Source organism: Melopsittacus undulatus, chromosome 6, assembly GCF_012275295.1.
Source record: "Melopsittacus undulatus isolate bMelUnd1 chromosome 6, bMelUnd1.mat.Z, whole genome shotgun sequence".
Lineage (NCBI taxonomy): Eukaryota > Metazoa > Chordata > Aves > Psittaciformes > Psittaculidae > Melopsittacus > Melopsittacus undulatus.
The window spans coordinates 73,271,766-73,295,789 of NC_047532.1; the positions used below are offsets into that span (position 1 = coordinate 73,271,766).

General features: G+C 58.7%; 2 protein-coding genes across 3 annotated transcripts; one reads left to right on the plus strand and one right to left on the minus strand.

Moving 5' to 3' along the window:
- Window positions 1-1,447: 1,447 nt before the first annotated feature.
- Window positions 1,448-14,254, minus strand: ZDHHC9 (zinc finger DHHC-type palmitoyltransferase 9). The gene is made up of 10 exons (XM_034064001.1): window positions 14,211-14,254; window positions 13,581-13,860; window positions 6,048-6,208; window positions 5,394-5,552; window positions 4,344-4,481; window positions 4,152-4,200; window positions 3,754-3,856; window positions 3,481-3,584; window positions 2,861-2,966; window positions 1,448-2,052 (listed from the first exon to the last, which is right to left on the minus strand). Exons 2-10 carry the CDS (start codon window positions 13,745-13,747, stop codon window positions 1,948-1,950), a joined length of 1,092 nt encoding a protein of 363 aa, XP_033919892.1. The 5' UTR covers window positions 13,748-13,860; window positions 14,211-14,254; the 3' UTR covers window positions 1,448-1,947.
- A 493-nt stretch (window positions 14,255-14,747) lies between these two features.
- On the plus strand, window positions 14,748-20,382 carry UTP14A (UTP14A small subunit processome component). Of its 2 annotated transcripts, none has more exons than XM_031044211.2 (14): window positions 14,748-14,991; window positions 15,211-15,281; window positions 15,472-15,536; window positions 15,654-15,796; window positions 15,904-16,059; window positions 16,949-17,068; window positions 17,146-17,240; window positions 17,353-17,476; window positions 17,568-17,645; window positions 18,091-18,454; window positions 18,610-19,136; window positions 19,207-19,394; window positions 19,498-19,597; window positions 19,920-20,382. In XM_031044211.2, exons 1-14 carry the CDS (start codon window positions 14,932-14,934, stop codon window positions 20,169-20,171), a joined length of 2,343 nt encoding a protein of 780 aa, XP_030900071.2. In that variant the 5' UTR covers window positions 14,748-14,931; the 3' UTR covers window positions 20,172-20,382. The 2 variants fall into 2 exon arrangements, with proteins under 2 accessions (XP_030900071.2, XP_030900072.2); XM_031044212.2 differs by having other exon boundaries at window positions 15,217-15,281.
- The last annotated feature ends 3,642 nt before the right edge of the window (window positions 20,383-24,024 follow it).

The following is a 24,024-nucleotide window of genomic DNA, read 5'->3' on the forward strand; positions in this document are numbered from 1 at the left end:
GTGTCCGCAGGTAACACAGAGCTGGCCAGGGTGCTCCCTGGGCTGTCACTGCTTGGCCTGGGCTGTGTCACCTGTGCACTGAGACCCCTCACCTGCCATGGGGGACAGCAGGATGCAAACAAGGCAACATGGATAAAACACCCTGGAAATGCAAGATGCAGAGGCTTGAAAGCCACAGGGAAGGGGGAAGCAGCGGGCTGGGGGAGGCACAAAGAGGCAGAGGCTGCAGCTTGGCCAGTTTTTAAACCAGTTAGTTTTTCTTCATTGTTTTAAAATTAAAAAAAGAAGAAACCAAACCAGAGCAAGCCCAGCCCTCACCCAGCCCCATGCCCTTCCCAACTGGAGCAGGCACAATCCCGCGTGCAGACAGTGCCAGCACCCCACCTTTCAAACCCAACCTTGCACCTCTCCGCAGCGAGCTAGGGGCTGGGGTGGTAGCATGGGAGATGAGGGGGGAGCGCTCCCGTGGCTGGGGTGTGCAGGAGCTGTGAGCTCCCCAGCAACGGGGAGCTGCTGAATGAAGGAGCTGCTGAACACACCACCAGAGACCCTGGCAGCAGCTCTGCCCTCACCAGGGAGAGGAGGTCCTGGTGTGAGGGGAGAGCAGGCAGCACCAGACACTCCATTCACACCGCTTCATGGGCTGCCAGGCACGGCCAGGACAGCACTGTGAGGGGTGGGACTCACACATCACACTCCGGAGGGACCCGGCTCCCCATGTAACCTGCTGCCACAGCTGAAAGCAGGTCAGAATATGAGGGCAGGGAAGGAGCAGCAGCTTCATGCTGCCAGGCAGGAGCACCCCAGAGGCTCAGCACATGGCCGCAGGAGGCACAGACATGCCCAGCGCTCAAGGTACAGGCTGCAGAGCTGCAGGGGCACCAATGGCACTCCCTCCATCACCATGGACCCCACAGCCCTGAGGCGCTTCCCAGACTGGCTGCCCAGCACAGAACAGGATTGTCGGGGGGGGGGGGGGGGGGAGGAAGAGGAGCTCTGGGCAGGGCACAGAGATCTCCTGCTGCTGCCCAGCCCTGGCCTCTGGTCCCTCCTGTGCCAAACACCAGTCAACGATGGCTGAGGAACACAGGGCATGGTGGTGGGGACACAGGGACACAACGACATGACACAGAATGAGGGCTGAGGTTCCGCAAAGCAGCAGCTACAGCCTGGCCTGCAAGGCAAGGGCACTCTGCACCCAGCAGCAATGGCAGCCCCGGCACCAGGCAGGGAGCCAGGAGCCAGGCAGAGCCTCCTGCAGTGGGAGTCATCAACCGCTCTGCGGCCAGACACACGCAGGAAGATGGGGCTGCCCCACTCATCCTGCGAGCCTCTGGTTGGGGTGATTCCCAGGGAAGGACAGGAAGGGGGCCCCTGCCCGCTACCACCACTCTCATGCCAGCTTAAGTCACACGGAAAGGAGCATGGGAATGAAGCTACTTCAAAATCACTGCCAGCAGAACACCTTCCCCGTTATCTTGGTCCTTTTGGCACCAAACTCTCCTGACAACCCTTGTCACGTTCACCAACAAAACAATGCCACAGAATAGAGGAAGAAGGGAGGAGGGGAGAGAGGATGCTACTGCCATGACTTGCTTTCCCCTTCCCACCAGAATTCCTCAGCAGTAGGGAGCAGGCCAACCCTAACGCCGCTTCTGAGCTGCTTGACCATGAGCCATCTCATCAGGTGGAGGAACAGCCGGTAGTTAGCCTCAGGACAACCTGCAGAGCAAGAGGTCCTGCCCTGGCCTGCAGGCCCTGGCCTGTCCCCACGGGGACCGAGACTCCTGCTCTGGATCCTTTGGCACCGCACGAGGCCAGAGCCACGAATAAAGACTACAGCAAAGCGGCCACGAGGAATTGTTTGCCTGGCATCCAGCCCATCTCCTCCTCTCCTCCATCACCTCCATTAGACAAAACAAGAAAGTTCTCTCCTTCAAGCAGATGCTAGTGCTCTGCTTGCCCAGTGTCCTGGGGTGGGACTGGGAGCTCCCCAGAAGTTAGCTGCTTCTCCTCTGGCATCTCAGCATGGCTCAGGGGTGGCACAGGGACCTGGAGAGAGAAGACAGCAGTGACTTGCATGAACATGCCCCCATGCAGAGCATCTGTCTGAGCACAGAGACACAGCCCCACTGCCTCTGCTCCACCAGGCAGAGGTCTCAGCTGTGCTTGGGGAAAGGAGAAACTGGGGGTCACTAAACAGGCAAAAACAGCAGCTTCATGGAGATCTGGGGCACTAGAACACTCTACCAGAAGTGGTCTAGGCTGCTTCTACCAGAGAAACAGCAGCTCATGCCCAAGCAGGAGTAGGCCTGGTCATTTCCCATTGTATTCATGGAATAATTAGGGGGAAGGGCACTCTGGAGGTCGCCTGTCCAGCCCTACCCTTAAAGCAGGGCTAATGTCAACGAGCAGGCTGCTTGGGGCCACAGCCTGTGGGGCAACAGCTTTCTCCAAAGATGGAGATCCCAGACCTGTCAGGGCCCTTCCCGGGAACAGCTTTCACTCAGTGCTGAAACAAGACGTCTGCAGCCTCCCAGCCCTCCTCAACTCCTCCCAGCCTCTACAGGTGCTAGCTCCCGGATGCTCTCATGGCAGGATTGACATCTCCAAAACTGCAGCCAGTGATTTCCTTTGAGTAAATCAAAAGCAGCTGCTTTCCTGCCCAGAGCACAACAGCTTTTCATGGGCAGCCTCCCCACAATGCCCCAAGTGTTGCTTTGCTCCTGCCGAGTCACACGATCAGCTTCTCCCTGCTGGCCCACAGCAGCAGCAGTGGCCCACTCGCCCTGCGCACAGAGGCCTCACTCCCAGCATTGGTGTGTGGAAGACTCCCACCCTCCTGCAGCACCCCGCTCACCTCCGTCTGTTCCCCGGTGCCCGGAGCAGTGCTGGGCCCCTGTGGGCATGACTCCACCTGTGCTGTGCTCTCCTCCTGCTGCAAGATGCCCCGTCTGTCCAGGACACTGCAAGGACACAACCACCCCGTCAGACCCGTGCCTGCCCTGGAGCAGACTTCTCCTGCAGGAAAAGTCCTTGGTAGATAAACGTCAGGGGAAGGGACCGTCTTCAAAACAGGCTGTGCACAGACTAAGCTTGGGCTCTGCTCCTCCCATGAAAACCAAGCCCCCTGGAGAGCAGCCCAGCTCTGAGTGTGGGACTACCAAAACGAGTGCCCTGGAAAGAGCCTCCTCTTCACATGCTGCCCCAGCGAAGGGCAGCCACTGCTCCATGGGTTTCCCAAGCACATGGTGATTGGAAGCACATCACAAGCTTGAATCATGGAAGATATGCAAGGAAGGTAACACAAGGCCTTCCTCCCCAGAGCATCCAGCCATGTCCCAGCAGACCTCTAGAAGCTCACAACACACAGAGTGCTGGCAGAAGAGCCAGGTCTTGTACCCAAGCAAAGAAAGCTCCTCACAGTGCCACGCTGGGCTCTGGGGGTAAAAATGACAGGGCTGCCCTTTGAGAGTTTACCTGGGGGGCAGGGGCCCACAGAGCACCTCACAGCAGTTCTTCACTATGTTGCCATGGCTGTAGGGATTCTGCACACGGTTCTTCCCAGTCCAGGACCCCTTGATCTGCAACAGTTAGGGTACAAGCTCAGGTGTGCTCCACCAGCAGCAGCCCCCAACCGTGGAGCACAGTCTCAGGCTGCAAGGCATGTTAGCAAGGTGGGCACAGGTGTGACATGCTGAGGAAGTGATGAGAGGCAGAGATGGCTCAGAGGAACAGGCAGACTCTACTTACGTCTTCATTGGTTGTCTGATTCAGTGCCACCAGGAAGGTGTGGAATCCAGTTAACCCCACGACCGACCAAAGGGTGAAGAAACAGATGAGCACCTCCAGTACAGTGAGGACAGTTAAGGACTAGGAACAGCCTGGGAACAGTCCCAGCCTCAGCCCAGCTCTGTCACTACCCCCAGTGCATGCTACCCTAACTCTCCTTTTCTTCTCCTAGATGTGGTTTTCTGTTTTACCCTCCTCCCAAGAGCCACAAAATTGCTCCTCACCTCGTATTCATGGGGGAAAATGCCCTGAAAGACTCCTTAGAGAAGCCTGGGCATCAAGACTCCAGGCACTCCATAACACAGGTCCCACTAACCCCAGTTCTGGGGGAACCAACCCTCCATGCTGTGGAAGGATATGTCCCGGGAGTTTCCTTCAACGTGTTCAGAAACCCAATCTTCAGAGATTCTGGCAACACAAAGACAGAGAGATGTTTTCTCAGGAACATCACATCAAGTCCAGTTCCTTTTCCCACTCCACCACTTCAGGATTCCCACCACCCCCCATATCCCCCCTCCCTGAGCCACCCACCTCTCCGCAGCCAGACTCACTCAGTGCTACGTAGACTATGTTGAAGGTGAAGATGTAGATGGTGAGGAGTGAGAGCGAGAGGATGAAGAGGTAGAAGTAGCGGTAGTTCCTCTTCCCCACGCAGTTGCCCACCCAGGGGCAGTGATGGTCAAAGCGCTCTGCAAAAGCCAAGATGGGATCAGCAGGGCCCTGCCTGACCCTAGTCACACTGCCCCCAGCCACACTGTCCCAAACCCAAATATATCCGAGGCTAACAGGGCTCCCTGGGCATAGAGTGCAGCCCTCTGCTAACTCAGGGCCTGTATCATGGCCTTCTTCCAGCAGGGGAAGGCAAGAAAGGGCAAAATCGCTTACTAATGAGTGGTTTTGCATATTGCGGTTGAGTTTAAGAGCCTGGCCCTATGTATGTCTTCTCTCCCAGAGACTTGAGGTGTAACAGCTTTTACTAAAGCAGCACACAGGTTAGGTGAAGGCCTGGGGGGTTCAGAAGTTCTTGTCTAACCTGTAAGCCACTTCACTTCTTCAAAAATAATTAGAAATGGGTTGAAGGAACTGCATAAACCCTCACAGGGCTGGGAACCTGCAGAGGAGGAAAGCGATGCAACAAGGGATTTTTTCCTCAAGAAGGGATGCTGAACACCAGCCAATCATGGTAGCAAAGGGCTGAGAGAGAATCTGCTCTGCAGCTAGGGGAACAAAGCCCAGAAGCACTCCATGTAATGGTGGAATCTCCGTGCTGATGCAAGGACCTGCTTTCACACAAGACATAGCTCTGCTAGAACCCTCCAGCCCAGCAAGGCCAGAGAAACTCAGCAATGGACTGCACCTGCAAACTTCTGCACAAGATTGGCTTATGTTAGACCAGGTATTGCCAAAACAGTACCGGCAAAGATGAACCATCCGATTTCAGGCTCTGAGCAAATCTCGAGCTCTTTGTGCCACAGATGAGGCAGCCTGTCCTGCTCTGTTCACACTCCACCACCCTCAGCTCAGCAGGAGCAGAGGTGGGTGCAGATGTTCATCTCCCTGCTCCATGGGCTGTCCCTGTCCCCTCTCAGGCCTCTACTCACCCACACAGTTGTCACAGATGCTGCAGTGCGAGGCTCGGGGTGGACGGAAGATCTTACATGTGTAGCAGTACTTCAGCTTCACAATCTGGTTGTTGATCTGGAAGTTCTTGATGCGCGGGGGTGGGCGCTGGCCCTGAGGCACCGTCCCATTGGTGGCCTCTGAGAGAGGATGGAGCACAGATCAGACCTGCTGCCATGATGCGACAGGCCAAGGACAACAGCTCGCCTCCTGCTTCTCCTACCAGTGGGATCAGAGCCTGCTGGGTCCGGAGCCAGCGGCTGCAGCTCTGCTCACACAGTCCAGAGCCAAACTGGCAGCCTGGCAGCAGGGAAACTGATGCCAAAGCTTTCATTGGCATATTTAGGGGGGCTGGGAGGGTGTTGCCTGCATCCACCAAACCTCTTCTCTACCTGAAGGATCAAGGGGCCCACAGTGAGCTCCTGCACCCCTTCCCAAGCAAACTGAGCTCATGTGTAGGAGAGAAAACAGCAGTGAATATGTCCCTGGAGAGGGAAATGGGTACACGGCACCATCCTTCTGAGCCTCAGCCAAGCAGACCCAGCCACAGGCGCACCCAGCGCTTCCAGACTGCCAGCTGGAAAGAAGGGCTCTGCAGAGAGCAGGGTCCCGGAGGCTGCCCCAGCCGCACTCACCGATCTCCATCTCGATGAAGGCTGCCTCGTCCGGCAGCGCTCTGGGGATCACACCAGGGTCGCTGAAGCTGGTCCGCAGGAGCGTGGCCATGGCGAACAGGAAGAGAACTGCTGCAAACACGGGGATGGCCGGGGACAGCTGCACTGCCAGGTACCGGCACCTGCGGGGACACGCGGCGGCAGGAGCCACACTGTGACCAGCTCTGCCTGAGCCAGGCCTCGGGCCGGGCACCGAGTCCGAGCCCAGGCTTTCCCACATGATGTTACCAAGGGGAAGCTGTCCAGCACTTCCTTCTGGTCCCACCACCACAGGGAATCACCCCTGGGGTGGCTCCAATAGCCAGCCACAATCTAAGTGCCACTATGCCCTTCACCAGCCAGGTCCAGAACTCTTCACAACATTTTGGTTTGCTCCCAGCTCGCATTTTGCTCAGTCATGGATGATGGCAGGAACACAACCAGCCAGCGAGAGGGATCTTGCCTGGAGGACACTAGCTGAGGGATGGACCCTTCCTTCCCCTAGGAGAAGCATCCAAGGCCTAGTTCAAGATCCCACCATCGGAGAAAGCAAAAGGCATGGAAGCACACTGGAATAGCAGGAATCTCTGGGCAGCAGATGCCAGTACCACAGAGATTACTTGCCAGGGATTAACTGTGTCCTGTGCTTCACAGGAAGGGATTTCCCTGAAAGTGCAACATTGCCCTGCAACATGAGGTCTGCCTTCCTCTGACTTACCTGAGGCAAAGGACTTGAGAGCTCCACATAAAGTAGGCAGGCTCCCGCCCCAGGGCAGCCCCAGCTCAGGAGAGGATACACAGCCTAAGGTTTTCCAGCAGAGAGGTCCTGTGAGGAGTTCCCAGTGCTAATCCCACTGACAGCAGTGCAAAGGGAGCAGGAGACCTGTTTCCCTGTGGCCCCTGTCCCTTCTGCACACTACAGGCACGTCCTGGGCACTGTAGCACAGGCCATGCTGAAGCTGTGGTTTACAGGGATGAAAGGAAACACGTTTTTGCCCCTATTCCTTGAGAAAAACCCATTTATGTGGGGGTGAAGTTCCTATGGAGCTTTCCAATGGGAACCCTGCCCAAACCTCAGCACAGAGCACAACCTCCCCTCTCCCTGCACTGTGCTTTCCCAGGCTCCTCATGGAGCTGGGCACCCAGGCTTTCTAGTAAGCCCTGGCACCACAGGGGTGGATCCAACCCAGGCTCCTGGTCTCCAAGAAAGCAGGAGTAAGACTCCTGTGGTGAAAGGCCAGGGATTATCCTCCCCAGCTGATCTGTCATCCTGAGCAAGACAATCCACAACATCCACAGCATTAACTGTTGAGTTCTGCTTAGCATTCCTACCCACAGCTGCTCCAAACACAACACATTTTCCAGCTCCCCTGATTCCTCTGGAAGCCCACCACATGCTGCAGGGAGCCAACCAGGCTCTCATTTACCATTCCTTGGCTGCAGCTACCATCCCCTGGCATGAGGAGGGGCAGAGGGGGCTGTGCACTGGGGCCACAGGATGCTCTGGCCACAGCCACGTGCGGGGCCTGGCCCCTAAACCAGCAGGGTTAACTTCAGGCACCACAACCTCTGCAGCTACAGGCAGCAACATAATCCTCAGAGGTGTCCCCGTGCACAGTCCTGCCTTCAGGTGCACGGGCAGCAGGAGGGCTGAGCTCAGTGTCCTGAGGCAGCCTGAGATCACTTTGCTTTCCCTCTGCAAGGGCAAAGTCTAGGAAGAGCTGCATATCAGGCAGCAATTACACAGAAACCCTGGATTCCATGTGGGGAAGGAATATGGGATTATTCCTCTGGAAAGGCTCTGCCCCAAAGGGCTGCAGCCTGACCATTGTCCAGCTGACACGAAAGCTTTTGTTGCTGTCGTCACAACATGAACAACGTGTTACGGTCTTAAAACCTGATCTATGAGCTGTGAGAGCTGCACCAGAGCTCCCAGCCCTGGCTCCGCACTGAGACCTTTTAAGTTTCTTCAGTGAACTGTCAGCAAGGAGATTTATTACCTGCAGCACGTGCTACAGAGAGGCACTCGCAATAAACTGGATCAGCCCCTGCAGCAACCCCACTCAGCCTGGGTGTGAGCAGCAGTGTGGGACGTGAGTCATTCCCACTGACTGGAAACCTGCCTTCGGGAATGCACCAAGTCCTGCTGCCCCTGAGGAGCAGCAAGAACTGCCTCAGGATTGATGTTACCACATAGCAGAGCATGAGATGGCAGTGGGAAGCATTCAGATGAGATGAGTGCACAACTGTGCTCCTGCTGTGGCTCCGGAAGCAGCACCAGCCAGCCAGGAGAGCAGGAATGTGATAGGGATAAGATACCCTGAAACTCACACAGAAGGTAACGACACCAGCTCCTTTATCTGCCTTTCACTGAAGAGCATGAGAGGTCTGCTCAAGGAACCCACTCTGGTCCTTTTGTCATCCTCCCTCCAGCATCAAGCTAAAATCCAGGCACTGTGCTGGATGCTCAGCCCATCACTCAGCAGTGCTATAGCACCACAGAGCTGAGCAGGGCCCTCCTGCTTCCCTGGCTAGTAGGGTTGGCAGCACTGCTGCAACCTCTGCACAGGAACACAGCCTGGAGGTGAGGGTGAGACAAACACCGCACTGACACTGCACCTTGAGCACCAACCCCAGCCTCCCATCCTTCCCCGTGCCAACAGAGCCTTGCTTTTAGGAAGGTGTTGTTCAGGGGATGTGCTTGGTCTGTCTGCCATGGCAGAGAAAGCCAAGTACCATCCTGAACAGCTGAGCAACAGGTAAGGCCACCACGTGAGGTTGTCACTTGGCACTCACTGGTGCTGGGGGATTGTCACCCTGCATCTCATCTACAGCACAATTACACTCAGCAATTCATTCCCAGTGCTGACAGCCATGTTAGAGATCCCTTGTTTGGGAAAGCTGAGGGCCAACACAGGCATACTGTTGCATGTAAGGCTCTTGCTGCTGCTCTGCTCCCAGTGCGGTGTCTGTGCTCCTGAGCATTCTGTCATCTCCGAGCAGACAATAGCAGCACTATCACGCTGCCCATCACAGGGGCCTGGGGGTGAGAAAGGCTTAAACAGAGAGAGCATTAGAATGAGAGGGAGGAGCAGCAGCAGCAGCTGTGGGGTGCCACGAATGCAAGGACTGTGACTGAGCTCTTTGCCATTGCTCGGGAAGCTCTGCTGTAACCGGCCCATCAGGCAAAGCTCTGGAGGAAGGGGAAACAAACACAGCAGCCCCAGTGGACATGGACATCAGCCATGGCCACAGGACAGCACATTTCAGGCCAGGTCCCCCTGGGGCTCAGCACAAGCTCTCCTGTATAAGTCATCCACATCTCACTTGCAATCACCTATGGGACTTCCCTGAACCACCACACTGTGTACTCACAGTGAACACTAGTGAAGTACAGGAGTATCTGTAGCAAACATTTGACCATCACCAGAGCACTTGCAGTCATCTGCACCTCCCAGGCTTGGGATGATTTCCAGGAGCTGATGTATTTGCAGCAAGCCTGGAAACCATTGCTCCAAAAGCCAGGGAAGTGCTGCACTGCAATGCTGGAGCCTAGGGACTTGCCCCGAGCAGCACCGGAGTTGGCTACAACAACAGTCTTGGCTCGAACACCAACACAGAAAACCCTCACCTCAGACTCTCATCAAGGGTAGTTCCACCGGGAGCATGTGCCACCAACACAGCAACCACCTTGAGGCAGGAGACGGAAAAGTTTTGCTAATGTCACTGCTCTTTTTCTGGCTGCAGGTGAGGGAACACCCCAAGATCACATCAGCAATGAGAGGTGGTGCTCCAGAGGACGTGCACATCACAGGGAGAGGTAAGTTGTCTTCTGGAAAGGAGCCCATGTATGAGAAACCCGGCATGCCATTCTAAACACACTTCAAGCAGAACCATGTCTTCAGGAGCAAAGCAAGCTGAACTCTGAGGTTCACCTCTACCAAGAGGCTACAACTGCCAAAAAGCACAAACTGACTTGGGTGCAAGCTTTGACAGTGCTTGACATTGACCTAACCAGAGGTAAAAGACATTATGAAAGTATTTTTATCAGTCTAAAATCTGGGGTCTTTGGGGTTTGGAGGGAGAAACCCAAGAATTAAGTCACATAAAGGGTCAGCACAGGTTATTTCAACTTGTCAGAAACCAAAGAAATTCTAATCTCTACATAGCTAAGAAAGTAGAAAACAATAACACGATACAAAGGCTGTTACTGGAGAGTGAAGAGCCCCTTCTCCTCCCTGCAGGAGCCTGGTGCTGCCAGCACCGAAGCATTTACCAGCAGCAGCGTCCTGCTGCCGAGCTGGAGTCAAAAGAAATGCTGTTGTTCTGCAGCTGCTGCCGAGGTGAGCAAGAACTTCGGGAAGGCCCTTCCAGCCATGCTGGCAAACTGCAGAGAGGAGATCCCAGCAGCCAGAGCGAGGCTGCACATCCCATCATCCCAGTTCCCAAAGGGGCTTCATGAGTGCTTTACCCGGGCTTCTCCTCATGCTCCAATACCACAAACAGAGTTAGACAACTACGCGCCCTGTTGCAAAGGCTGACATGCCCATTAAGAGTCTGAAAGAGTGCCAAGAGGATATTAAATGAGTTTTATGTGACACGTTACGGATATGGAGCAGACCCAATTAAACACAGGGCTCAGACACTGCAGTGACCAGCCTCAGCCCTGGAGCAGGAGGAGCTGCTTTTTGCCAAAGTGCTGGTGAGAGGTGCCCTTGGGCAGAGGACTCCCGTCGCTGCAGAGCACTTCCGGGAGCCAGCACAGCTCCACAGCCCTCTGCTTTATCTGGTAGGGAGGGAGGAGCCGGAGCTCCAGGTACAGCACTGATAGCGCAGGCAGCCCTCTGGGTCTTTTTGCTCCCGGCTGGAAACTTTCCCCATTCCAGCCCACAGCTCTGCAGTCTAGGGGATAAAAACACACAAACTCCTGCCCATGGGGCTGAGATGGCTTCAGACCACTTGACTGGAGACACAGCAGAGGAATGGGTGTGCAGGGGACTCACAATACAAACACTGTGAGTACAGCTCAGAGTGGCTGCCGCGGGCTCAGCTTATCTCGTGATGTGTGGTGCTGGTCACTGCCGGCTCTCCTGCACCAGGCACCGCACTCCGCACCTGTCACACCACACACTGCACCGCACACCAGAGCCAGCAGAGCAACCTGGAGGGCTCTGCTCTCAGCCAGAGGCACTTGCTGAATTCAGGCATCCATGGCCCTGCTCAGACAAGATGCAACTGCACAAGTGATTTAGCTGAACGAAAGGGGAACCCAAAGCACAGGCTCCCTGCAACGAGCCCACAGGACACCAGCAAGTCTGCTGCTCTCCACAGAGCCCAACAGTTCCAATTGCTCCTCTGCAGCACAGACTTTAAGGGGAAAAGCATGAAATTCCATGCAAACACCAAAGAACCTGCCAAAAACTGAAATTAATGGACAACACAGACAGAAGGTCAAGGCCAAGCACTCCAGTGCACACAAAAGGGCAGCTGCTCATCACCTCAGCTGGGTCTGTGAAACAGAGCAGTTTCTGGCTGGCAACATTATGCTTTGTTCCTATCCCAAATTCAGAAATCCCAAATTCAGAAATCCCAAACAGTTTCAAAACAAACATGCCTCTTTAAGACAGAAAACATTGAAGTGTTGAGCAATAAGAGAATCAAACAGATATTTTGGATTTTCCCAAACCATTCCTAATCGAAACCCACTAAACTAATTTAACCACAGTTCAGAGGGAATTCTGCTCCCAGCAAATCTGCCCCTGGGCTGGTGATCCCACGGAGACCATCCCCCTGGCTTGACACAGAGGCACAACCCGGAGGTCTCACTGTGAGCAAGGACATGAGTGACCCCCTCCCATGGGCCTCTGCCTCCAGAGCAGCAAGGGAAGAGGCTTCCCAAGGAACTCTCAGTCATGTACCTGCAGTACCCACAGCACCGCTGGCTCTGCCAGCACAGCCTGGGACTGTAAAGGCAGCAGAGAGTGGGCTGTGGCTTCTCTCTTCTGCTCAGGATAAGCTCCACAGGGAGCAAGAGCAATTATCCCTCATGGTAAGTGTTTCTGGAGCAGACACATGTTTCTGGAGCAGTGACACTACCAGCCCTCCCTGAAGGCAGCAAGTCTGAGCCCCATTTTTGAGATGGGGAAAAAACCAAACAACAAAACAAGCAGCAGTGTCATTTCATACCTTTGGCTTCAGACTGAGTCAGGGATAATTTGAGCTTCCTGTGCTTGAGAACCACAACACCTCGTGTTACAGTGGTGCAGCACCTGCCTCCATTGCTGCACGACCACCAAGCAGAGAAATCAGCCCTGTAGCTGACCTCGGCATGGTGTTTGCTGCTGCACTGCTGCCACTGAGACATGGCAAACCTCAGCAGACTGTTCCAGAAAGCCCTTTCCAAGGATGGTGGCAATATTCACTAAGGAGAGGAGTGAGGGAGAGCAATACCAGGGCAGAGGAAGCTGGGACAAGGTCCCTGCTCTGAGGAAGATGCCCAGGAGGCCAGTGCCTGGGCCCAGAGCATTATGTATGTGGAGCAATAGCTAGGACTTAATCAGTGGGAGCAGTTTCTTCCGCTTGCTTGTCCTGGCTTAACTGGCTTTTGTGTTACCCAATACCAGTCAAGACCTTTGCCTCCCTAAGAACAACATACACATGCTGATGGAGACAAAGAAAGGAACATTTCACAGTTGTGTGGCTGATCCAAGCTCACCCTCAACCCAGGCAATCAGAGCAGTCCTGCTGCCCCCCCCCCCCAACCAGAGCTCAGGCAAATGTGAGTGAGCTTTTCTTCCCTTTCTACTTATTGTTTTGTCAGGATTAGCCTGAGGCCAGGTCACTCCCAGGTGGGCTCACAGGGCTGAGTGGTGAGACAGGGTCAGTCCATGCTGTTTGGCAGGACACACAACTTGCTGCATGCCTTTAGGCTGCTACGCTGATCCCTTCCAGGGCTTCGGCTCACGGAGGGTCTGCTGTAGTGCAGCACCACACAACACAGACAGCTGAAGGGTGAGCTGGATCTGTGCTAGGGACCAGTGCCACCAGGCTCATGCACTTTTAGTTAGCTCTCCAGCCAGGTCACCTCCCTCACTGGGCTAAGCAGGGCTGTACACAGGCCCAGAGTGCACGGGCACAAAGCTCTGCCCCACCACCAACTCACGCTGGCCTCTGGTGCTGCAGCAGCAATGCCCTTGCACCCCAGGCGAGGAGCATGCACCCCAAACCCCATCCCCATTGGTTGAGCTCCGGACACGGGATGACAGGTCCCAGAGCACAGGGAAGCACAAGCAGGGCAGAGAAGGGCCAGTGTCGCGCGGCAGGGTGAGCTCTGCCAGGGCCCAGCGTCCCCAGACCTGCAGGTCACTGTGTGAGAGGCAGATCCCGTCAGGGAGAGCCGCACCGCGCCGGCCTCCGCGCCACCTCACTCTACCCCCACCCCCACTCCCGAGGCCACCGGCGGCCACCGAACCCATCCTGACCCGGGGAGCCACCGGGCGGCCGAGGGGAACTCACTCAAAGGCGAAGAAGAGGGCGCAGGTGCCGAGAATGAGGAAGAGCGTCAGGTAGAAGATGCCCTTCTGCCGGGCCATCATGATGCGGCCGTCGCAGCAGAAGGTGTTCCTGCCCGGCAGCTTCTCCCATTTCCGAACCACCTTCTTCCTCGCCACCATCACCGACATGGCGGGGCAGTCACTGGGGCGGCGGCGGCCGCCACAACTCCAGGTCCGGGCGCTGCTGCTCCGCCGCCCGCGCCCCCGGCATCATCGGGGGCCCCGCGGGGCTGTGCTGGGCGCTGCGGGGAGAGGAAAGCGCCTCAGCACTGGGGCAGCAGAGGGAGTCCGCGGCGGGGGGCGGCGGCCGTCGCTATGGAAACCCCCCCGCCCCGGGAGGGGCGTTGCCATGGTAACCCACCGGGAAGGGAGGGGGGAGCGGGCCAGGCGCGGCCGCCGAAGGCCTCGGCCCCGAGAGAAGCTCCCGGTAGGGGGGAGCGGCGGGCGGCCCCGCACCGGCCCCACCGGGAGGGGACGGGGCTGGGCTGGGCAAGCAGGGACCACCCCACGGCAGCGCCGGAGTCCGGGCTTGTGGGGGAATAAGAAGCGAGGAGGGGAGGGGAGGGGAAGAGAGGGCCCCATCGCCGCTCACCCTGTGCCGGTGCGGGCAGCGCCGCGCGGGCCGGGCCGGGCCGGGCCGGGCCGTTCGCTCCCTCAGCGCCGCGGGAGGGACCACCACGCCTCGCGGCGCTGCGGGGGCGGGGCCGCGCCTCCCATTGGCCTGTCCGCACCATCCGTCCCGCCCCTTAATTCCTATTGGCTGCGACGCACGTCACTCTGCGGCAGCTCCCTTCCGCCCCGCCCCGGTGCGGACAAGGGGAGGAGGGGCCGGGGGCGGGGCCCGGCACGTGGCCGGGGGCGGGGTCTGCGGCAGCGGGTGCGGCGGGGCAGCACCGGCGTGGCGGGCGTGTCGTGTCGTGCCGTACTGTACCGTGCCCTCCCTGTGCCCCCCCTGTGCCCCCTGCATGTCGCTGCCTCGGCCCCGTTTTTCCGCCGTGGTGCCCGGGGTTGCCTGTGAGGATAGGGAGCGACGCCCCGAACTGGGAGGCATGGTCCTCCCGCGGCCGTTGCCATGAGGACGGGACCGGCCCGTATCGGTGCTGAGCCCGGGCCCGACCCGCACCCCGAGAACCGCGGGGCAGGCCCGTCACCCACACCCTAGGCCCAGCTGCCACGGCAACCGTGACGTCAGAGCCGTCCGGCTGGCGGAAGCGCGGCGGGTTGCGGCAGGCCGGGCGGAAGTGGTGCGCTTTCCTGCAGGTCGTGCAGTACTAGGCGGTGCGGCGCTTTGCGGCTAGCGTGGCTGCGGTGCGATGGCAGAGGAGTGGCTGGGGACGGAGGCGGCCGCGAGCGAGAACGAAGATGAGGATGAGGTGAGGGGAGGGCGAGGCCCGGGTGAGGCGAGGCCTCGGGGATGGGTCCCTCCGCTGCGGCAGAGGCTGGCCCGGCCCGGCCGAGAGGGCGCAAGCCGGGGATCGGGGCTCGGCCGGGTGGTAGCGGGGCACCAGGGAGCGGGCGCCGCTCCTGGCAGCGCCTGCTGGGCCTCTGGGTCGAGCTGGGCCGGGGTCTGTAAGTGTTCTGCCTCGTGGCAGCTGCAGGAGGACGGCGAGCGGCGGCACCGGCAGCTCCTGGAGGCGGTCAGCTCCCTGTCCGGACGGAAACGGTGAGTGCTGGCGTTCGGGGTGTTGCTGTGGCTTGGCCCTGGGGCTATGGCAGCAGCCGCGTTTTCTCACCATGGGCCCTGCAGGACTGCGCAGGGAGCTCGGGAGAAGAGGCTCTGCTCCTGTGGGAGGGACAAGCACACGGGGGGGATGTGGGGAGCCCTTTGGTTGATTTGTTCTCCCGTGTTGCAGGCGGCGGCTGGCAGAGCGCACGGAGGCCAGTGTGCAGGTGTCCGAGTTCAATGTCAGCACCAAAGGTGAGACCATTTGGGGCCGAGGTTGGCTGCAGCTATCCTGGCTTTCTGGCTGAATGCATCTGCAGCCCCTCGGGTCAGCAGTGCTGTACCTGAGCTGACATGTGGGACCTCATGCAGGGACTGGGGAGAAGCTGGTTTTGTCGGAGCTCCTGCAGCCCATACGCCCCAAATCTGCCCTGAGCAGCGTGAAGAATGAGCTGACCCGAGTGAAGCAGAAGGCAGTGGTGGAGCTGCCGCTCAGCAAGGAGGAGGCCAAGCGGGTGAGTGGGCCCTTGGCTGCCCTCTGCTACTCTCTGATGCCAACAGGCTCTTGTTCTTCACCTCAGCCCTCCTTTGCTCACATGCTTCCCTTCCCACCCATCTGCAGGTCGTGAGGGAAGCTGCCTACGTCACAACTTCCAAAGATGTGGGCAAGTGGCAGCAGATTGTGCTGCAGAACCGGCGTGCTGAGCAGCTGGTGTTCCCGCTCAAGCAGGACATTGCTGCAGTTGTGCCCCTGGAGCAGGCGACTTCAGCCTGGAAGGTGGGTGCTGCCGTGTGTCAAGCAGCTCCTGGGCTCAGTGGCGCAGCTCCTGGCTGTGTGAGGAGCAGTGAGGCAGGCATGGGGAAGGCCCAGCTTGTTGCTGAGGCTCTGGTCAGGCATGGGCTGAGTTGAGGAAGATTCACATGGAAGTATTCCACCTTCCGCAGGCACAGCCGAGTCTCTGGGAGGGGCTGGCTAAGGAACAAGTAGAAGGTTTCGAGCATGCTCTGTTCTCTCTCTTAGCCTTTCAGGTTGAGTCACACGTGCTGAGTGTGCAGGTTTTTGGTCCCTGTGCTGAGCCATGTGCCTGTTTGTAGCCCTTGGTCTCGTGTGCTGAGGTAGACAGGGTCCTTTTTGGCAACCCCTGGACCTCATTATTGTAAATCCTGTAAAATTACAAAACAATGATGTTTTTGATTTTGAACACGAATTCCCATGAGGATTGTGCTGCTGGCAGGTGAGTCACTGCCCTCCCCAAGAGCTCTCCCAGCTGTACAAATGCTCTGGTGAGAGACAGCCGCTGCCAAGCTCCCAGCCAGCTCACCTCAACCTGCCCAAAGGTCCCTTTCTGTTTTGTCAGGGCATGATGTCCTGTGGCCGGGGAAACTGCTCTGTGCTTCATGCCCAGAGCTACCTGTCAGTGCTGCCTGCCTATTGTGAGCCTCCTCCTCTCCCTGGGAGGAATTCTACCCTACCCGGACCAAGCCAGGGGCTGCTGCCTGTGACCCTGGTCAGGGCTGTGACTTCAGCCCCAGGAGGAGGTGCAATACTTCTCTGGGCCCTCCTATGGACCTGCTCAGGAGCACCAGGACAGGACATCTAGAGAAGCGTTGCCTCTTGTGATTCTTCTCGTCACCATCATCTTACTGGGTCTACTCTGTTCCAACAGGCCCGAACTCCCCTGGAGCAGGAGATCTTTGGGCTGCTCCACAAGACGAAGCAGCCCATCACAGATCCGCTCCTAAATCCAGAGGAGGCAGCCTTGCTGCAGGCAATGAGCTTGGAGGAGGTGGGTGCCCCCCTGCCACACCCTGACTCTTGAGGCCTCTTCCTTGGTGCCTGCCCTCACTCTGTGCTCTCTGGCAGGCCCGGCAGCGGCGGGCAGAGCTGCAGAAAGCTCGGGTCGTGCAGTCCTACTATGAAGCCAAGGCTCGGCGAGAGAAGAAGATCAAGAGCAAGAAGTAAGATCCCTTGGAGAGGGCTGAGTCTGCTTGGTGTGGGGGTATGGCCAAAACACGGGGTCTCCAGGGCCTCCCCAGCACCTGAGGCCTCGCTCACTGCCTCTGTGCTCAGGTACCATCGCATGCTGAAGAAAAGCAAGAGGCGCAAGGCCTTAAAGGAGTTTGAGCTGCTGCAGAAGTCAGACCCTGAGGCTGCCTTGGCAAGGCTGGAGGAGCTGGAGCAGCTCAGGATGCAGGTGCTGCTTTTGTGCTTGTCCCCCACTGCATGGGACATCCCTGCTCATGAAGGTGCTTGTTCTGATGCTTCTCTCTTGTTTGTCCCCCCAGGAGCGAATGAGCCTTAAGCACCAGAACAAGGGAAAGTGGGCCCGCTCCAGGGCCATTATAGCCAAGTATGACCTAGAGGTGAGATTGTAGAACCACAGAAGGGTTTGGGTTGGAAGGGACCCTAAAGCTCATCCAGTTCCAGCCTCCTGCCAGACACCTTCCACTAGAGCAGGTTGTTCCAAGCCCCTGTGTCCAACCTGGCCTTGAGCACTGCCAGGGATGGGGCAGCCACAGCTTCTCTGGGCACCGTGTGCCAGCGCCTCAGCACCCTCATCATACAACTTGTTTTTCCTTGCTTCTTTGTACGTAACCTAAATCTGGCATCTTCTAGTTTAAAGCAGTTGTCCCTTGTCCTGTCATTATCGACCTTGGTATAAAGTCTCTCTCTTCCTTATAAACCACCATTATACATTGAAAGGCCACAGCAGCATCTCCAGTACTGGCTGGGGAAGGGAGAGGCAGCTGAAGTGGGGTGGGTGTGTTGTTTCTGGCCTGCCTCAGAAACCTCTCAATCCCCTCGCAGGCTCGCAAAGCCATGCAGGAGCAGCTGGCCAAGAACAAGGAGTTGATGCAGAAGGTGAGTGTGGAGCTGCCTGAGGAGAAGCCAGATGACGTGCCTGAGGAGGACCTCACGTCGGTGACCATTCCCACCATCCCCACGGATGCCAGCAGAGCAAATCCATGGCTGTTGGGCAAACCCAGCAGCCCAGCCAAGGAGCCAGAGGCACAGGAGGGTCAGGGAGACATATTGGAGCCTGGTGCTGCGGAAAGCAAGGAAGAGATGGAGGAGGAGGAAGAGGAGATGTCAGAGGAGGAAGCTCTGCTACAGGACTTTGCGCAGAAGCGGCACATGCGGCAGCAGCGGGCAGGGAGCCCTGCAAGGCAAGGTGAGGAGTTTGCAGCCCCAGCCAGGGAGGGACTGGTGTGCTGCTTCAGGGCTGGGCAAGGGAAAGAGGGGTGTGAGGGCTGTTTTCTACCTGGCTTCACCCTCCTGTTTCCTCCTCGTGGGTGACTGTTTCTCACCTGTTTCCTCAATATGCAGATGCTGATGTGACAGAGGCAGTTTCTGAACTTCCAGGGGACATCCCTGTCCCCCTCATCTGCACAGAGACAGAGGTTAGTGCAGGGATCAAGCTGCCCACTGATGTCCAGGAGGAGGTTCTGCTCATGCAGCAGCTGGACAGGGCGCGAACAATGGAGGACATTGAGGCTCTGGCCTCAGAGGAGAGTGTGGAGCAGCCGGAGGAGCTGGTGGCTGGAGGAAGAGAGATGGGAGTGCAGCAGCCGGTGGTCGCAGGAGCAAAGGCAAAAGCACGACAGCAAGTGGCTGCAGGAACAGGAGCACAGCAGCTGGTGGCGGCAGCAGCAGAGGCAAGAGAGCAGCAGCCAGTGGCCACAGGGACAGGAGCAGAGATGGGAGCACAACGGCAGCCCGAGGAGAGGAGAGCTGGGGCCAGGCCTGCCAGGAAGCCAACGTCCCAGAAGCAGCTGATCAGCCTGCAGGCAGTGCTGGAGGGGCAGGCACAGGAGGTTCAGTGCCCCAGCCTGCCTGTGGTGCTGGAGGAGGAGGTGAGCAGGACACACCAGCCCCCTGTTCCGCAGCCAGGCTGGCTGCAGGGGCTGACGCTGCTCTCCACAGGAGGGAGGCATCGACCAGCGCGGGGTGATCACAGAGGCCTTTGCCGGGGATGACGTGGTCGCTGACTTCCGCCGGGAGAAGCGCAAGGCGGAGCAGGATGCGAAGCCACAGCCAGTGAACCTGGTGCTGCCGGGCTGGGGCGAGTGGGGGGGCTCAGGCCTGAAGCCCAGCACCAGGAAGATAAAGCGGTGAGTGTGAAGAGCTGTGGCAGCGTGCACTGGCCCTGTCATGGGGCTGACCATGTGTGTGCCTCAGCCTGGCCCCGGGGCTGAGCACATGTGTGCCCTGCAGGTTCCTGCGCAAGCCACCACCGGCACCTCCCAGGAAGGACCAGCACTTGCCCCACGTCATCATAAGTGAAAAGCGCAACATCTATGCAGCAGCACATCAGGTGGGTGACGTGCAGCCTCTGTGAGCGCTCCAGAGCCTTCCTGTGACCCATTCCCAAAACATCCCCCATTCCTGCAAGTACTCCCTGCCCAGGCGCTGAGCCTCCAGCTTTGGCAGCTCAGAAGCCAGAAGGATGATGGAGGGGAGAGAAATTCCTGGTACTGCTCTTGGCTGTGCCATCCCTTGGAATCTACTGGCATAAGGGATGGAACCAGGGGGCAGCGGGGCAAGGGATGGTGTGAGTGGGAGCCAGCAGCAGCATGTGGTGGGAGCAGCCCCCCGGGTGCTGGCAGGGGGTGACCCTGCTGTGCCACTCTCCATAGGTCAATGAACTGCCCTTCCCCTTCGAGAGGCACCAGCAGTTTGAGCAGAGCATCCGAACACCCGTGGGAGCCACATGGAACACGCAGCGTGCCTTCCAGAAGCTGACAGCGCCCCGTGTCATCACCCGCAGTGGCCACATCATCCAGCCCATCTCTGCTGAGGATATTCCTGCAGCAGCCAGACCCACACTGGAGGTGGTTCCTGAGCTGAGGGTGCAGCCAGGCCAGCGCCGTGGCAGGACAGGGCTGTAGCTGCATGCAGGCTGCAGCAGGGTGGGCCCGCACCTGTTCTGTGCCCTCCTGCACGGCATGTGCTCTTGAGGGTGCCTGGAGCTACTGCCCTGGGCTGGGAGCAAGAGTGGAGATGAGCTCAGTGCTAGGGCTCACCTGCCCTGGGTCTCCTGTCTTTTATACCCTCATTTTTATATGTATAAATATGACATTATATATATATAACACAATATTTTTTGATCTCAGCTAAAAGGGTTTTGAGCCCAGAAGTTCTGAAGTAACTTCTGCCGCACTCTGGTGAATCCCATGAGCTGGAATACAGGGCTCTGAGGTGGTTTCACCTAGCCACCCTGCCCTCTTCCTTCTGCTGAGCCAGGCTTCCTGGCCCACTGCACCCTGCAAAGGGTAACTGCGAGGTGCTTAGTATGTGCAGTGCTGGAGCTTCATGGTGGGACAGGGACCCCCTCAGTCCTCCCTCTTCTCATCTGCACTGTGCTCACGCCAGTCAGGGCAATGCTTCCCAGACTGAGAAAGAAGCTGAAGGGGCTGCTGTTCCCAGGAATTAGTGTTCCTCGTCCCAGGGGTGCTGCCATACCCTACACTGGCACTGCAGCCTTCCCTTGGGATTCAGCCATGTGGTGTCCCTGGGCTGCTCCCTGTCCCCTGGGGCTGGGGCAGATCCACTGCACTCACCCTTCTCCCTGCAGCCAGGACACCTGGGTGCCATCCTGTGGGGCTGGGGCACAGGCATCCGTGGGGTTGAGGGTGGGTGCCCCTAACTCCTGTATTCTAGACCCAAAACAGTGCAGGGCTCCTGCTCTGGGTGCTGGCACCCTTCCTGGGGTAGTGACTTGTTGCGGTGTCAGCTCTGCTGGAGCTGTGCCCTTGCTAGGGACTCAGCTTGGGTGTCACCAGCCCCACAGAGTCCCTGGGGTGCCCAGATAGCATAAGGCTGCGCTGGGGCTGCACAGTGTGAATGTAGGCCAGGAGGAGAGGAAGCACAGAGCGTTTCTGTGTGATACTAGAGAACCCATGTCACACGCGGGTAAGGTCCCAGCTTGGAGCCTGGATTCCCTCTGCCCTGCCTGCACCAATGGCCATGAGAACCCTTTGCCCCAGCCCCTTGGGCTTTCAGAGGTGCAAGGATGGGTCTGTTTGGTTTAGTAAAAGCTGAAGTGCCCCAGAGCCAGGGCGAGGCTGGGCCTGGCCTGGGGTGGTGGCAGCCCCTCTGCCGACACCTCCATCTCCCCGCAGCTCCCTGTGGCCATGGTTTGCCAGAGCCCTGCAGCACTGCTGTTCCTGTCCCTCTTTTTGGATGCCTTCCTCCTCTGCCCAACCCAGGGCTCTCCCTTCCTGCTTCCCAGCTCTGGATTGTGCCTGCTGGGTACGATGGGCTGCCCAGCTCCCAGCCCTGGATGCCCAGCGCTGGGCTGGATTTGCCGTGAACTGGGGCTTCCAGTACCATAGAATCCCAGAACCACAGACTGGAGTGGGAGGGAAGGAGCTTAAAGCTCACCCAATTCCAACCCCTGCCATGGGCAGGGACACTTTCCGATAAAGCGGGTTGCTATAAGGCCTGTCCAGCCTGGCCTTGAACACTGCCAGGGGAAATGCTTCTTCCCGAGATCTCATCTCCATCTACCCAGAGATGCTTCAGGAATAAGTGCAGAAAGCACCAGGGTAGTTGCTGGGGGTGGGTTAGAGGGACATGGGTACAGGGGGGCATCTTCTGGGCAGAGGAATATCAGCGCTGGGGGTTTAATGAGGACGCGATTTCAGGTCTCAGGTGACCGGCGGAAGGAGGGTGCTGGGAATGCCGGCGGAAAGCCCCAGGGCTGCGGGGTACCTCGCAGCGGTGGAGCCAGGCTGGGAGCTCCGCGAGGCGCTGTCACGGGGCAGCGCAGGCCTAACCCTTGTCCCTGTCGCGGCGTGGTCCAACCCGGCTCCCTCCCGCACGGGCCGGTGGGTACCGGGAGCTACGGTGCCGGGCGCGAGCCCTCTCCTCCCCCGCTGCTGCCGGTGCTCCCGGGGTGCGGATGCGCGCTCCCCCGGCCGCGCGAGCGCCGAGTCCCCGGGGAGCCCCGCGCGCCGCGGTTCGCTCTCCCTGCCCTACTTTCGGGGCTGCGTCAAAGCCGGAGCGGGGCTAATCCCGGCCCGGCAGCGGCAGCGGGAGCGGGAGCGAGGCGCGGCCTCTCCCGGTGCGCGGTGCCCCCCCCCCGCGCCGCCCCGTGCAGGGTCCCCTCTGGGCAGAGCCGGTGCCCGCTTCCGCTGGAGCTCCGAGCACCCACCGGGGCCGGCGGGAGCTGAAGGAAAGCAAGAGGCACGTTTAAACTCAGCAAACGAAGGGCTTTAGGCGCCGCTCTTGGTGCTAGCGCGGGGGGTTCGGTTTTTAATGCAGGCTATAAATAACCTGTAAAATATTTTGCCTGGGCCAGTTCAGAGCGTGAAACCTCTTCCAGTGCCGTGGGACGGGGGAGCGAGCGCCAGGGCCATCACGGGGCCACCCCGGGATCGGCAGGTCCTACCCCCTTCCTCGCTGGGAGCAGGGGGGTCCATGTCCCTGATCGCTCCCATCTCCTGTAGCGTAGGGAATGGTCCTTCCCAGAACGGGCCTGGCTGAGCCCCGGGGTGGGAGACAAGAGAGGAGAGGAGGTGACACCCCCCCCCCCCCCCAGAAAACACCCACAACAGTGGAGGGAGGCTCTGCCTGGCACAACACGAGAGTGGGGCAGGGCACGCAGGACTGCGCTGGTGTTTTAGGCATGGGACCGCCCCGTTCCCAATTTCCCGGTGCCTCCTTCCCGCTGTGCCGGGACAAGGGTGGCCTGTGCTCCGACCCTGCTCCCCCGGACCTCCTTCAGCCTCCTCGGTGGGCCCGGACAGGGGTGCCCGCATACCCCCGAACCCTCCTTGCAGTGGCACCCGGTGCCCGGGCAGCGCATCTCCGCGTCCGCCGCAGCCGCGTTTCCGTGGAGATGGCATCTCCCGAGCCCGCACCGCCGGAGCGGGAGGGTTTCCATGGAGATGCCGTATCCAGCACGGCACAACCTGAGCGAGAGATTTCCGCCGAGATGCTGTAGCGGGACCTCGTACCCGCAGAGGTGCGGTGCCCGCGGTGGCACCGGCCGCCCACCCTTAGTGACGAGCGCTTGGAGCAGCCACCAGCCCCGTTGTCACCCGTCAGGAGTGTGTCGCACTGTAATGCCACGTTCAGGGTCTCCTGGAGGTGGCGGATCCCTGCTTGTGGGGGGGAAGTCCCTGTACCCCCCTGATGTCTTTGTCCTTGCTGCCACCCTGCAGTTCCCACAGCGATGTGCCGGGCATACTAGGGCCAGGGAGGGATGTCAAGGCCAACAGAGATAGTGGAGGAGCAGGGGGGTGCCCAGAGCAAAGCTACTCAAAGCCTCAAGACACAAAACCCCCTCCTCAGTGCAGAGGTGGAGTCACTTTGGCCCCAGTGAGGGGCTCAAAACATCAACCTTCAAGTACCTTCAGGGAGCTGGACACTGCTCTGGGCCCCAAAACCCGGGGAAACTGGGGAACTGAGCCCCAAAGCAGCAGCCCCAGAAAGCGGGATGCCTGGCTGGGCTCTGGCAGAGCCACAGCCCCAAAAACCTCCGGCGAGGTGGGGCAGGAATTAAAGGTTCTAAAACGTCAGGTTTGAGGCAGAGCAGGGGGTGAGCGGAGGTTCTTCACACAGATGTCCTCACGGCAGGCAGTGGCACAGTGACGGGTGCCCTGGCCAGTGCTATGGAAGCAGCTTTAATTTGAATGCAGCCACTGCAGAGGTCACAGTCGGTTGTTCTGCACACAGAGAAACCCTGAGTGCTGGGCTGGGATACCCTGCCTGGGACACCCCCCTTGGGACACCCTC

What these genes read in the sequence shown, in the direction of transcription:
- UTP14A (XM_031044211.2), top strand. Translation starts at nt 14,932, where the DNA reads ATGGCAGAGGAGTGGCTGGGGACGGAGGCGGCCGCGAGCGAGAACGAA. An exon ending in AAGAAGATCAAGAGCAAGAA is followed by an intron (nt 17,241 to 17,352) that starts GTAAGATCCCTT and finishes CTCTGTGCTCAG; the next exon opens with GTACCATCGCATGCTGAAGA. An exon ending in TCTATGCAGCAGCACATCAG is followed by an intron (nt 19,598 to 19,919) that starts GTGGGTGACGTG and finishes CACTCTCCATAG; the next exon opens with GTCAATGAACTGCCCTTCCC.
- ZDHHC9 (XM_034064001.1), bottom strand. Translation starts at nt 13,747, where the DNA reads ATGTCGGTGATGGTGGCGAGGAAGAAGGTGGTTCGGAAATGGGAGAAG. An exon ending in CTTCATCGAGATGGAGATCG is followed by an intron (nt 5,553 to 6,047) that starts GTGAGTGCGGCT and finishes ATCCTCTCTCAG; the next exon opens with AGGCCACCAATGGGACGGTG. An exon ending in CATCTGTGACAACTGTGTGG is followed by an intron (nt 4,482 to 5,393) that starts GTGAGTAGAGGC and finishes TGGCTTTTGCAG; the next exon opens with AGCGCTTTGACCATCACTGC.